Source organism: Camelina sativa, chromosome 6 (assembly GCF_030686135.1).
Source record: "Camelina sativa cultivar CO46 ecotype springtype chromosome 6, ASM3068613v1".
NCBI lineage: Eukaryota > Viridiplantae > Streptophyta > Magnoliopsida > Brassicales > Brassicaceae > Camelina > Camelina sativa.
Window position 1 is genome coordinate 27,276,660 of NC_141885.1, and position 11,576 is coordinate 27,288,235.

Below are 11,576 nucleotides of genomic sequence, written 5' to 3' on the forward strand. Positions count from 1 at the left end.
GAGTGTGTGAGCCCCAATCAATCACCCTAAAACCCTTCGGCTCCACCAGAGAGTCTCACCGATGTTGAGTTGACATCTCTCTCCTTCTCTCTCTCTCTCTTCTTCACCGTCTTCTATAGACTGTCGGCGGAGTCTTCTTACTTACATAAATTTGAGTCTCAGATTCCGTTATTTTAATTTAATTTTCCTAATTTTGAACTTGGTTCATTTGATTTAATATCTATCATGTGAATAAAATATGTAATATCTAACCAAAAGCTTAGCTGTTGCTCTTACACATTTTTTTCTGGTTCAGTTTGAATAATAATATTAGTTAATTACTTATTGTAGTAACTTCTCTACAGCTTCCATATGACTCCAAAAACCTATGTCGATTCTCTTTTCGATAAAATTCCCATATTATAAAATTCTGTAGTAGTATTACTGTGTCCTCTCACTCTTAGTTAATGTATTAAAAATTACAATCGTCAACTACATTATTTTATTTCAGTGGCCTAGCAAATACTGTATCATGTTTTGAAAAAGATGTTCATTTTGTCATAAAATCTACTACTATACAAGTTTGCGTTCCAAAGAGAGTAGAAAAGTCGAAAATGAATTCAAACATGTCTTATCATGAACTGATCATGATTTTGTTTGACAACATTACAAGGGGTATAGTCTAGATCAAAATATACTAATCTGAAATCTCTATGATGAACATACATGTCGAATATATAGATCCTTGATCACTAAATATTTTAACGAACTTAGATTATGAATTTATGATAGTAATACTTTTGACGTGTAAGAATCAAATCCAAATAAGAGTGAGTTTACACCACATCTTTTTTACCACCAAGTCGCTACCGTTGGTTGAGTTTTTGTATTTATAACCAACAAAAAGCTTTTAAAGAACAAACTTTATTTAATTTTGTTTCGTTAAGTTTTCTTATAGTAGGTGAAAATTAAATTGCTTTATCTAGACGAAAGAGATTCCAAATCTGGGATATTGTTACGTTTCAAAATAAAACCTGAACTTTCGTAGTTGCACGAGCTATGTTTTAATACTATTAAATAAATATTCAGTACACACAGTCACACACTATACTATATAGTTACTAACTTATAAACATTAGAAATAAATTTTTTTTTTAGAAAAATAAGAAGAGGTGAGGAAGTTACCCTACATCGGAAAGCTACTCTTCTCCATCTTCTTGACCACTCTGTTCTGTTCTGTATATAAAAAGCCTCTCAAAACCTCTTCCCATTTTCATACTCAGTTTCAGTTTCTTGAAAAAAACCATAAAGTTTCTCCGATATATATATATATATATATATGGATTCTCTAGCGATTTCTCCTAGGAAGCTCCGATCAGACCTTTACTCATACTCTTACCAAGATGACTCCAACTCCAACACACCTCTCGTCATCTCTGTTCTCTCTTCTCTGATCGAGCGGACTTTGGCTTGGAACGAGAGAATCAGCCGGAGCTACGGTGGTTTTGGTAAGACACGTGTCTTTGATTGCCGGGAGATTCCTGATATGACTATTCAATCGTACCTTGAGAGGATTTTTCGGTACACCAAAGCCGGTCCATCGGTTTACGTCGTGGCTTATGTCTACATTGACCGGTTCTGTCAGAATAACCAAGGTTTCAGAATCAGTCTTACCAATGTACATCGTCTCCTCATCACAACTATCATGATCGCTTCCAAATACGTCGAAGATATGTAAGTTTATTACCTCTCCAGTAACAACTTTTTGTATATTTCCAAATAGATAAAAATCCTCTGTTTTGTTTGTGAACTCATCTTGCTTTGTCTTTGTTTCTTACAGGAATTACAGAAACTCATACTTTGCGAAAGTAGGAGGATTAGAGACAGAAGATTTAAACAATTTGGAGATAGAGTTCTTGTTCTTGATGGGATTTAAGTTGCATGTGAATGTGAGTGTGTTCGAGAGTTACTGTAGTCACCTTGAGAGAGAAGTTAGTATTGGAGGAGGCTATCAGATTGAAAAGGCATTACGTTGCGCTGAGGAAATTAAATCCAGACAAACTGTTCAAGATCCTAAACACCATCAATTTTCTCGAATCTTGTTGTAGTCAAGAACAAGAACTAGTATTACTCTGTTTCGTAAATCTTTTTTTTTTTTTTTTTGTCTTCTTGCTTTTGAGAAGGGGCCTTTGACTTTTTGATTACCTTGTTGGTTGGGTTTTCTTGTAATGTAAAATGTAAATAGAGAGAAGAAAATATATAGAGATTGCTGTTGTATGTATTTTGTGCATCAGCAATGTAGATTCTATGTATCTGTTGAATTTTAAGAAAATATGGTTTTTATTTGCAAAAGAAAATCTTTGTTAATCTGTTCTTTTGTCATCTACTACCTTCTTAGACATGTGAACTATTAAAACTGGTTTAGACAAAACAAACAAAATCATTGGTTTGTAGAGATACTCAAATCCATTGATTAAGATTTATGCCTGCGATTGTGAAACCTCAGACAATACTTGTCATGCATTAGATTTGTTAAGATTGTTGGTAATCTTTAGGGTCATGTTCAACTCATAAGTCATCATCAAACAAATTGATTAATAAAGGAAAATATTATTTCCATGGAGTGACAACTTTCGAAAATTTTGTTACCAGAATACGTCTAGATAATTTTCTAGAAAAGACACAATGTTGATACAAGAAAACACAAGAAGGCTCTCTCGTTAACTTAAAGATAATATTTTTATTATTTTAATAACCATTATAAACTTAATCCAAATTCTTCAAATTTCTCCAAGATATTAGTATACAATTAGCCATAAGGAACTGAACTTAATTAGCAACCCCCAGGACCTCCAAAGAACACAGAAGTGGTCCAAGGTTCACCATCACTACTCGTAAAATATTTTGCATTATAACATTTTGGTTGATCCGCGTAAACCTTCACACCGACTGGTTTGGTAAGTCTCCATAAACCATCCCTCACCTTAATGGCATTGACAAAAGCCGCTCTTTGGTACCCTTCTTGTGCAAAACTCCCACTTCCCATCGGTGGGCTCTTCTCACCAATTGGGCTATAGACTTCTCCTCCCCATGATGCATATGATGCTACCTGAGATAAGCCTTGTGCTGTAAACAATTCTTTAGGCCAGTAACCGATTGCCTCTTTCTCGTAAAATAGCAACCAGTTTCCTGAATGTGGATCCTATTTAAAAATTACAATATTACTGTTAAATAAAAGCTTGATTTAGGACTGATGAAAATATAACAAGATAATTAAGATGATGCCTTTTTTTTTTTTTAAACGTTATACCCGGCTTATCTTGACATCTATGTAATACTGCCTGTGATCTCGTGCAGAAAAGGCATCAACGTAAGTACCAAGTGGATTTGTTCGGCTAATTTGGACAAAACCAGGACAATGCATATCGAAACATCCTCTCTTCTTGAAACCATCTGCCTGTAAAATGTTCATATGAAAAGTGTTTGACCAAAAACACTTTTCAACACATATTTAACTAAACAACAACCCAACAAATTTGAACAACCAACTTACTGTCCAGTATGTATAGAAGCGAGTGTCGTTATCCCAGCGAGCTGGGTAGACCTGAGAGTTTTCGTTGACATAAGCAAAAATCATCTAATTGTGAAAATGAAATAAATATATAGTTGGCAAATTTTAAGTAGAGAGAAATGTAACTTTAGAACCTGCCAACCGGCCTGGATACTATTGTACTGTCTGGAGACCAAAACGCGTGCTTGACTAAATTGACGAGGTGACACACCAGGACTCCATGCGTTTATATGTCCACTAGCTTCAGAAACTTGGCCTCTGTATCCTAGCCCTGCAGACTAAGTAAGTGGTAAAAGGAATGAAGTAAGGATCACACCAACATTTGGATCATGCATATATATAAAAAAGGTAGCTTAAAAGGACTTACATGATGACCATTTGGGCGTATACCATTGGTTTGGAGACTCAGACTTTCGAATCCAGTGGATTTCAATTTGTGTGCGCTAAGGAGATCTTGCTTTGTAATTCTCTTGACAATCACTGTCCCGTGTGGGCACTCAAATCGAATAGGAGCATTCTTTCTTTTCGAAACCAAATTTGGGACCTTCTACATAAATACATGTTTTTTGTGGTTCACATGTGTCAACATAAATACCAACCTAAATACATTATATTCACATATCCCCTATATATTAACAGAGAAACACTTTCTTGAAAAAGCTGATGTGTCGCCGCCAGAAGCTCGAGACACATTTAGCAAAAAAAACCTTAAATTTTCACATATTAAATCTAATTAAATAATTGCATACTATTTTAAGTTAAAATTTCACTAAAATTTACTTACAAATATACAAGTCAAAGTTATATTATTTTTAAGAAATAACTTAAAAAGGCTATAAAAACATATAAAGTTAATAAAAATAAAGAACATATAACTTATTAACAAAATCATATAAATGTTTTATTTTTTATGTTAGTATTATTACCATAATAATTTAAATAACAAACTTTCAATAGTTATTATAATTGATTATAAAAAGAAAAATAAATTACCCCTGAATTATCTCCAACTCATTAAAGGAAACTTAATTCCCAATAAATATAGATTTATATATATTCATATATAAATATAAAAATCACAACAAATTAGGGGATATCATGATGTGTGATTATTTATATAATATATCTAAGTATGTAAACTAATTAATCTCAACATTTAGTGTGATTATTCATTTAAAAATGAAAATATTGATAACTGAATAGGAATATACGTTCTAATTCTACATTAATCTATGTGCTATTAAAAAAGAATGAGACAATAACCCTTATCATTATAAATAAATTTAGTACCCAAAAAAAAATCATAATATATTTAAAATAAGTGATTATTAGATTATGAAAAAATTGTTATAATTACACGGGTGAAATGTATTCTTACACATTTAAAGATTTCACAGATGAAAAATATTTTTTACACGAAAAACACAGCTTTGAATAAATAAAGAAAAAACTTCAGTTACATATTATGTTTGACACAAATAAATATTGGTTCTAGAATAATAATTTTACTTATAATAATTTTCTTTGAATCGATTTATCCTACACATAGTGCGGGTAGTTACCTAGTGTGTTATATAAAAAGATAATAGTAAAACCTGAATGGTGTGATTCTTCAGCAAAGGGTGATCAAAGGCAAGCTGCTTGTTAATGTCCACGCAGTCAAAGATGTTACCACGGTCTGTCTGGTTTAAAAGAATCGACAAAAGAAACAAAATATGAGTATCTTTAACAAGAACCTAAAATAAATCCTAGAATGAGGCGACATGAGATCATAGAAACGTGTCAGAGTTAATATTTAAAATCAGGAAGAAGGTTACACACAGCCAACACATGCACAAAATCACACGATTAATATAATTGGAGAAAGAGAGATCGTCAAACTAAATTACTGTGAAACTTTTAATTGCAGGTTTGTTTATAGCTTTAAGTTGCTTCTCAATCTCCTCCAAACCATATTCTTCTCCGAATAGTTTACCATTCTTTGGTGCTGCATCTGCAACTATCGTAAAAACCCTATTAACAGAGTCAATACGAAAAACACAACTGAAGTGGCTGCCATTTTATGTTTTCAGTAATTTCACAGCAATGCGCTTTTTTTTTTTTGGCCTGCTGAAATATGCATTTGAGAACAGGTAAATATGGTTGTATAGATATATACGGTAAAACCTCTATAAATTAATACTCTATAAATTAATAAACACTATAAATTAATAAATTTTGCTGGTCTCAAGTCGGACCAGTGTAAAAATTAACAATATTCGATAAGATAATAAGATAATAATTTTTTCGAAATCTCATTATAAAATATGGTCCCAATAATATCATAAATTAATAATTATGTAAATTTATATATATATATATATATATATATATATATATACTGATATAATAGTGTATGTTTCTCCTAAAGCTCAATTCTATAGAACAATTGTAATGTTGTATTTTCAACCTATAATAATATCTCTAAAATATTTTATAACATGTCATACAAATAATTAAAATTTAAAGTTTTAATTTTTAGATATGCATCATTTACAATTTGATAATTTGACAGACTATTAAAATAGGAGAATTGATATTATTATTCATAGATTTGAATTATGTGTCTCATGTGTATAAGTCAATTTGTCTATAATATTTGTAATTTATTGTAAATAGTGCTTTCTAAATATTACAAGTTCAATTCCTAAACCATAAAATTTATAACAACCGAAAGTTTAATCTTATTTTGCTATAGTTGTTCCAATTCATAATTTTTTTAAAAATAAACAATTAAAAATATATCTATAAATTAATAATTATTAATTTACACTATAAAATAATAATTATTAATTTATAGATAAATTAATATCACTATAAATTAATAAAATGTCTTAGTCCCAACATTATTAATTTATAGAGGTTTTACTGTATATATATTTCATTGAGTGTCAAAGAAGAAACAAAATTAATAAAATCAAAGAAAATTATATCAATGAAGTGAATTTCAGTCAACAAAATCAAAACTAAAGAAAAAGGTAAAGTCAACGAAATCAATTTCAGCATTAATATATAGGAGGTATTGTATAAAGATTCCAAACTGTCAAATAAGGAAGCAGAATTTGTAATGTGGAACCTACTATTACGACAAACTGCTTTCAAATTTGCAAAAAAAAAATGTAATAGTGTAGCAAATGCATTAGCAAAGTATGGATGTATTGATAATGCTTATTATGTTAATTTTGTAGTAAAGCCAAATTGGTTATTGGAAGCTTTGTGTAAAAACATTTGCTAAATTAATAAAATTTACTTTTGAGGAAAAAAAAAGGAAGCAGAGTTTGTTAACAAACAAAAAAGGAAACAGAGTTTGTAAAATAAAGAAGGATCATCAAACCGACGAAATTAATATCAGCATAACAAAACTGTCAAATAAGGAAACATAAATTAATTAGTAAAAACGGGAAAAAGGCTGAACAAAAAACATTTCCATTCATTGAGTGTCAAAGAAGCAAACAATTAGGCTCCATAAAATCAAAGATATCAATCTCAGCAGAAATTAAAGATTCAAAAAAAAAACTGTCACAGAAGGAATCAGAGTTGATAAAAGAAAGAAGATCAAATCAACAAAATCAATTTCAGCATATATTTGAAACTGTCAAGGAATGAAACAAAGGTTTATAAAATAATTGAAGATCAAACCAACAAAATCAATATTCAATATCATCAGATTGCAGGAATCCCTAAGAATAATGAGAGGCGTGGTAGAAATCAAGTTTACAAAAATTCCAAAAAAGAAAAAGATACAAGGTAACAAATTTACAGTTACTAGTTTTAAAGTGATCAAGAGTAAATTGATTACCCTGGAAATAGCCTAGAAGCTGTGCGACATGGCTTGGTCACCCTCCTCTTGGGCGGCAAAGGAATTACCAAAACCTATCCAAGCTGGTGAGAATGAGCCATCTATACTCTTAGCTTTATTTGCCTCCTTTGCATACTTAAACATACATACCTTTAAGAAAGAAGGGGATCACTTCAGACTAAAAGTAGCCACGGTGACAAGCATATAAGAAAGAAGGGGGAAAAGATCAGTTAGTAAATGAAACACTAACTACAAGAGCACTCAAGGATATAACTCTGTATGAAGCTTTCAGAACTAAGAAACCAAATATTGATCATCTAAGAATCTTTCGGTGTATTAGTTATGCAAAGATTGACGGGGGCCATTGCTGAGGAAACTTGATGACAGATCAAGGATGATCGTTCATCTGGTTACATAAGGGATCCAAAGCTTATCGACTTTTTGATCCTCAATATCGAAAGATTATAGTAAGTCGTGATGTGATTTTTGATGAAACTAAAGGGTGGAAATGGAGGAAAAATAGTACAGAACAGAGTAGTGACTGCATCACTCTTGGTGAGTTTGGTAATCATGGTATTGAAGAAGCAAGGGAGAATCTTGAGAAACAGACTTATGAGAGTGGGGATGAGTATATCGAAGAGAATGAGAGTGCAGATTCAGAAAGAAGTGATGAGCCTGAAACCAATAGAGAAGTTGGAAGCGATAGAGAAGCCGAGATTGAAGAGGAACACCAGCCACAACCGATTATGAGGAAATCACAGAGATAGATCAACAAACCTAAGCATCTTCATGACTATGTTCTACTGGCTGAATAAGGAGAGATGCTACTTTTATGCTTAAATAAATAATGAGCCAAGAAGTTTCTACAACGCTAAGGAGACAAGGGAATAGAGAAGTTGAACACTTGGGAACCTTGTTGATTTGCCGGTTGGAGCAAAACCGATTGGTCTTAAGTGGGTCTTCAAGCTCAAAAGGAACTCGGATGGAAGTATCAACAAATACAAGGTCGGACTTGTTGATATGCTAAAGGGTATGTACAACAATATGGTATGGTGTAGATTTCGAGGACTACTACTTATCAACCATACGACTACTTATCAACCTTGCAGCGTCTAACGGCTGGGGGATTCATCATATAGATGTTAAAACGGCTTTTCTCCATGGTGAACTAAGAGAAACAGTGTGTATGTGATGCAACCAGAGGGTTTTGAGAAGAAAGGAAGTGAGAACTAGGTTTATTAAATTAAACAAAGCTTTGTATGGTCTGCGACAAGCACCTAGAGCATGGAACAACAAGTTGAATCATATTCTTACATAATTGCAGTTTATCAAGTGTTCTATCGAAAGGAGGAACAAGGAGGTCTTCTTGTTATAGCGGTGTACGTCGATGATTTATTTGTCACAGGCACTGATCTATACCGCATTAACAGATTCAAAGAGGAGATGACCGCCAAGTTTGAAATGAGTGATCTCGGGAAGCTCACATACTATCATGGAAATCAAGTAGACAAACAAACAGCCTTCGCTGTGTTACGTTCCCTGTTTCATCAACTAACAAACAAATATGGAATATAAGAATCCTTGTACTGATAATATTTGAATCTAAATTAAACTAAACTAAGAACTGAGGGTTACAAAGTGAAAGTGATGTATATACCATTAGGCTCTACGACTACGGTTGCTTATGTTGGCTTTTGTTTCATCACCAAACATATAAGAAAGACCAGGAAAGTGATCAGAAGAAGCACAACGCTGATTCCAAAAGTCAATCCTATGATCAGAGCACTTATATCTTTCTTCTTATCTGAGAAAAGTTCCCATGTCCAAATGCTTTTAATATCAGTCTCAGTGACTATTGACTACTTATAGATAAAGCAAGACAAAAGAAGACTCACCAAGAAGGTGGAGATCAGCCTTTGCCAATCTAATGGCAAACTGGCTTTAGATTTGTCTTCAATTCCCTTGAGGTAAGGGGTTCGAGTCCATTAAATGACGAATTGTCCCCACTAATATTTTTTGCTAGGGTTATTAATTTATTCAAATTATACATGAGAGTTTTGTATCCGTACTTTTGTTTTTATCACACTATTTTCAAAAGTAATAATTAGCAACTATTTTATTATGTCATAGAATACATACATGAAAATAAAATATGTATTATAGTTTACCAAATATTTTGCTTATGTTCTGCTTTGTTTTTGCTTATGTTCTGCTTTGTTTTTGCTTATTTGTAGTGAATTTATGTTTTCATATCAATAAGGTTAATTAGATGTTTCTTAAATGCAAATTTATGTTGATGCAATGAGATGTAATCTTCATATTAACCTAACCAAGTACGAATTTTATCACCGCCACAATTCAGATTGGTGTGTTGACATTTTCACTTTGATTTTAAGTTTGTTTCTTTTCTTTCTTCACTCAAAGAACTCAATTTTCTTAGAACTCTCATTCATTCATCCTCTTTTTTTCATCCTTTTACAACTTCACACACATTACATACTTATAGTAGATTTCTTTTACACTCATTCACTTAGACTCTAGACTTAGCAACTATTACATCATTATATCTAGACATTAGAATTCTGGACACAAGCAACCTTACACAACCCTACCTTAGCTATTAGCCACTAACAACTCCAACAACTATTATCTACTCTAGTCTAACTAAGGTTTTCATCAACTTCCTTAGTTAAACTAAGTAAACAACACAAGACTCTTATTTTGGGCCTAACACTACTAATAGTCTAAAGAACACTAAATACACAAACCTTAAATGGGCTTAACTCCAGCCCATTAGTCTTATTAATCCACAACAACAAAATAGCAATCTTCTCCTTCCTCTTTTCTCTTCTCCGTACGACCACTTCTTCTTCTCCGACTAACTTCCGATCTTCTTGTTCTTCATCATCTTAGTCTCACTCTTTTCGTCTTTCTCTTTTGCAGGGCAAATCGAAGACTCATCCCTCAACATGGTGTTCCGCACACAAAACTAATGCCATCTATCATATGCCACTTTTCAAATCCCTTGGCTCGAAGTTTCAATCGTTAGGCTCTTGTTTGGCATTAGTTTTGACAATGATGTGGTTGTTGGAATCAAGAAGAAGAAGAAGAAGAGGAAGAAGAAGAAGAAGAGTTTCATATTTTTTATCTCTCAAGAAACAAAGAAAGTAAGAAGAAGAAGAAGAGTTTCATATTTTTTATCTCTCAAGAAACAAAGAAAGTAAGAAGAAGAAGAATTCAAAAATTGTATGCCTGTTAAACCTCATCGCTTCGTCGTCTACAGTATAGAGTCTGAAGGTATGGAATTAATTATGATGATGATGATGGGGGAGCAATAGAGTAGGTAGATTAGATACTAAAAACTTCAAAAAAAAACAGAGTCAAATAGAGTAGTAGTAATGTCTTTCTTTTTTTTCTATGTTGTATTTTTATTTTATAATTGGAATTTAGCACCAATAACCAACAAAAAATCTTTAATTCACTATCTAACTATTATAACCATCAAACTATCATATGCTGTATATTTTGTATATTAATGACCATTGTATCCTCAAGTCAAAACAACACACCATCCCTATTAATCAATCCAACCTCCGTCAACCGGCCAGGGCAGACCTCCGACCACCGCCGACCTCTGGCCACCTCTATCTCCGGCCACCACGTTATCATTTGATCTATAATCCTTCGAACTAGATAGATAGCTAAAGATAGTTTGACAAAAGAAAAAAGAAAAAAAGATTGCTAAAGATAAGATTACGATGGGTGGTGTTGATATGATGTCTAATAATTGCCTCGCGTGAATATACGTATATTTACCAGGACTTCAATATTCTCTTTGGCATACTTAAATTCGTATATAAATTCGTGAAAACAGCTACGATCTAGTGGATTCTAGAAAATATAATTTCGACAAGACGTTACGTAGCGGTACAAATCGAACCATGAACTCAATAAGCTTTTAGCTCATCGACTCAATCTTCTCTAACGTTCAGTCTCGTTTCCACCACTAATCACTCGCCTAACAAATATTGATCAATGTTCGAAAAAAACCCCACCATTAATAGTATACTAGTACGTATATTAAATTATTAATATAAATTCTACAACTTTGACCGGTGAAAATTTAACGGTATTTTTATTATTTATAGATAGAAATTTTTTATAATAGTGTTAATCTGAAGAATAGTG

The 11,576-nt window shown here is 32.4% G+C and overlaps 2 protein-coding genes and 1 long non-coding RNA gene across 3 annotated transcripts; 2 read left to right on the forward strand and 1 right to left on the reverse strand.

The window, feature by feature from the left end:
• The first annotated feature begins 1,095 nt into the window (after positions 1-1,095).
• Positions 1,096-2,336, forward strand: LOC104793465 (cyclin-U2-1-like). Its single transcript, XM_010519820.3, has 2 exons — positions 1,096-1,713; positions 1,820-2,336. Exons 1-2 carry the CDS (start codon positions 1,319-1,321, stop codon positions 2,085-2,087), a joined length of 663 nt encoding a protein of 220 aa, XP_010518122.1. The 5' UTR covers positions 1,096-1,318; the 3' UTR covers positions 2,088-2,336.
• A 369-nt stretch (positions 2,337-2,705) lies between these two features.
• LOC104699450 (protein neprosin-like) lies at positions 2,706-7,019 on the reverse strand. The gene is made up of 8 exons (XM_087456266.1): positions 7,012-7,019; positions 5,440-5,602; positions 5,146-5,232; positions 3,918-4,097; positions 3,685-3,828; positions 3,533-3,583; positions 3,290-3,436; positions 2,706-3,181 (listed from the first exon to the last, which is right to left on the reverse strand). Exons 1-8 carry the CDS (start codon positions 7,017-7,019, stop codon positions 2,813-2,815), a joined length of 1,149 nt encoding a protein of 382 aa, XP_087312392.1. The 3' UTR covers positions 2,706-2,812.
• Positions 7,020-9,766: 2,747 nt separating this feature from the next.
• LOC147943036 (uncharacterized) lies at positions 9,767-10,742 on the forward strand. Its single transcript, XR_015559598.1, has 2 exons — positions 9,767-10,242; positions 10,332-10,742. It is a non-coding gene; the product is annotated as an uncharacterized LOC147943036 (long non-coding RNA).
• Positions 10,743-11,576: the final 834 nt, after the last annotated feature.

Bases quoted from the DNA above. Each gene is read 5' to 3' on its own strand.
- LOC104793465 (XM_010519820.3), top strand. From the start codon at position 1,319: ATGGATTCTCTAGCGATTTCTCCTAGGAAGCTCCGATCAGACCTTTAC. The intron at 1,714-1,819 runs GTAAGTTTATTA...TGTTTCTTACAG, and splicing joins TCCAAATACGTCGAAGATAT to GAATTACAGAAACTCATACT.
- LOC104699450 (XM_087456266.1), bottom strand. The intron at 4,098-5,145 runs GTTTTACTATTA...GTATTTATGTAG, and splicing joins TGAAGAATCACACCATTCAG to AAGGTCCCAAATTTGGTTTC. The intron at 3,437-3,532 runs GTAAGTTGGTTG...AACATTTTACAG, and splicing joins GCTTCTATACATACTGGACA to GCAGATGGTTTCAAGAAGAG.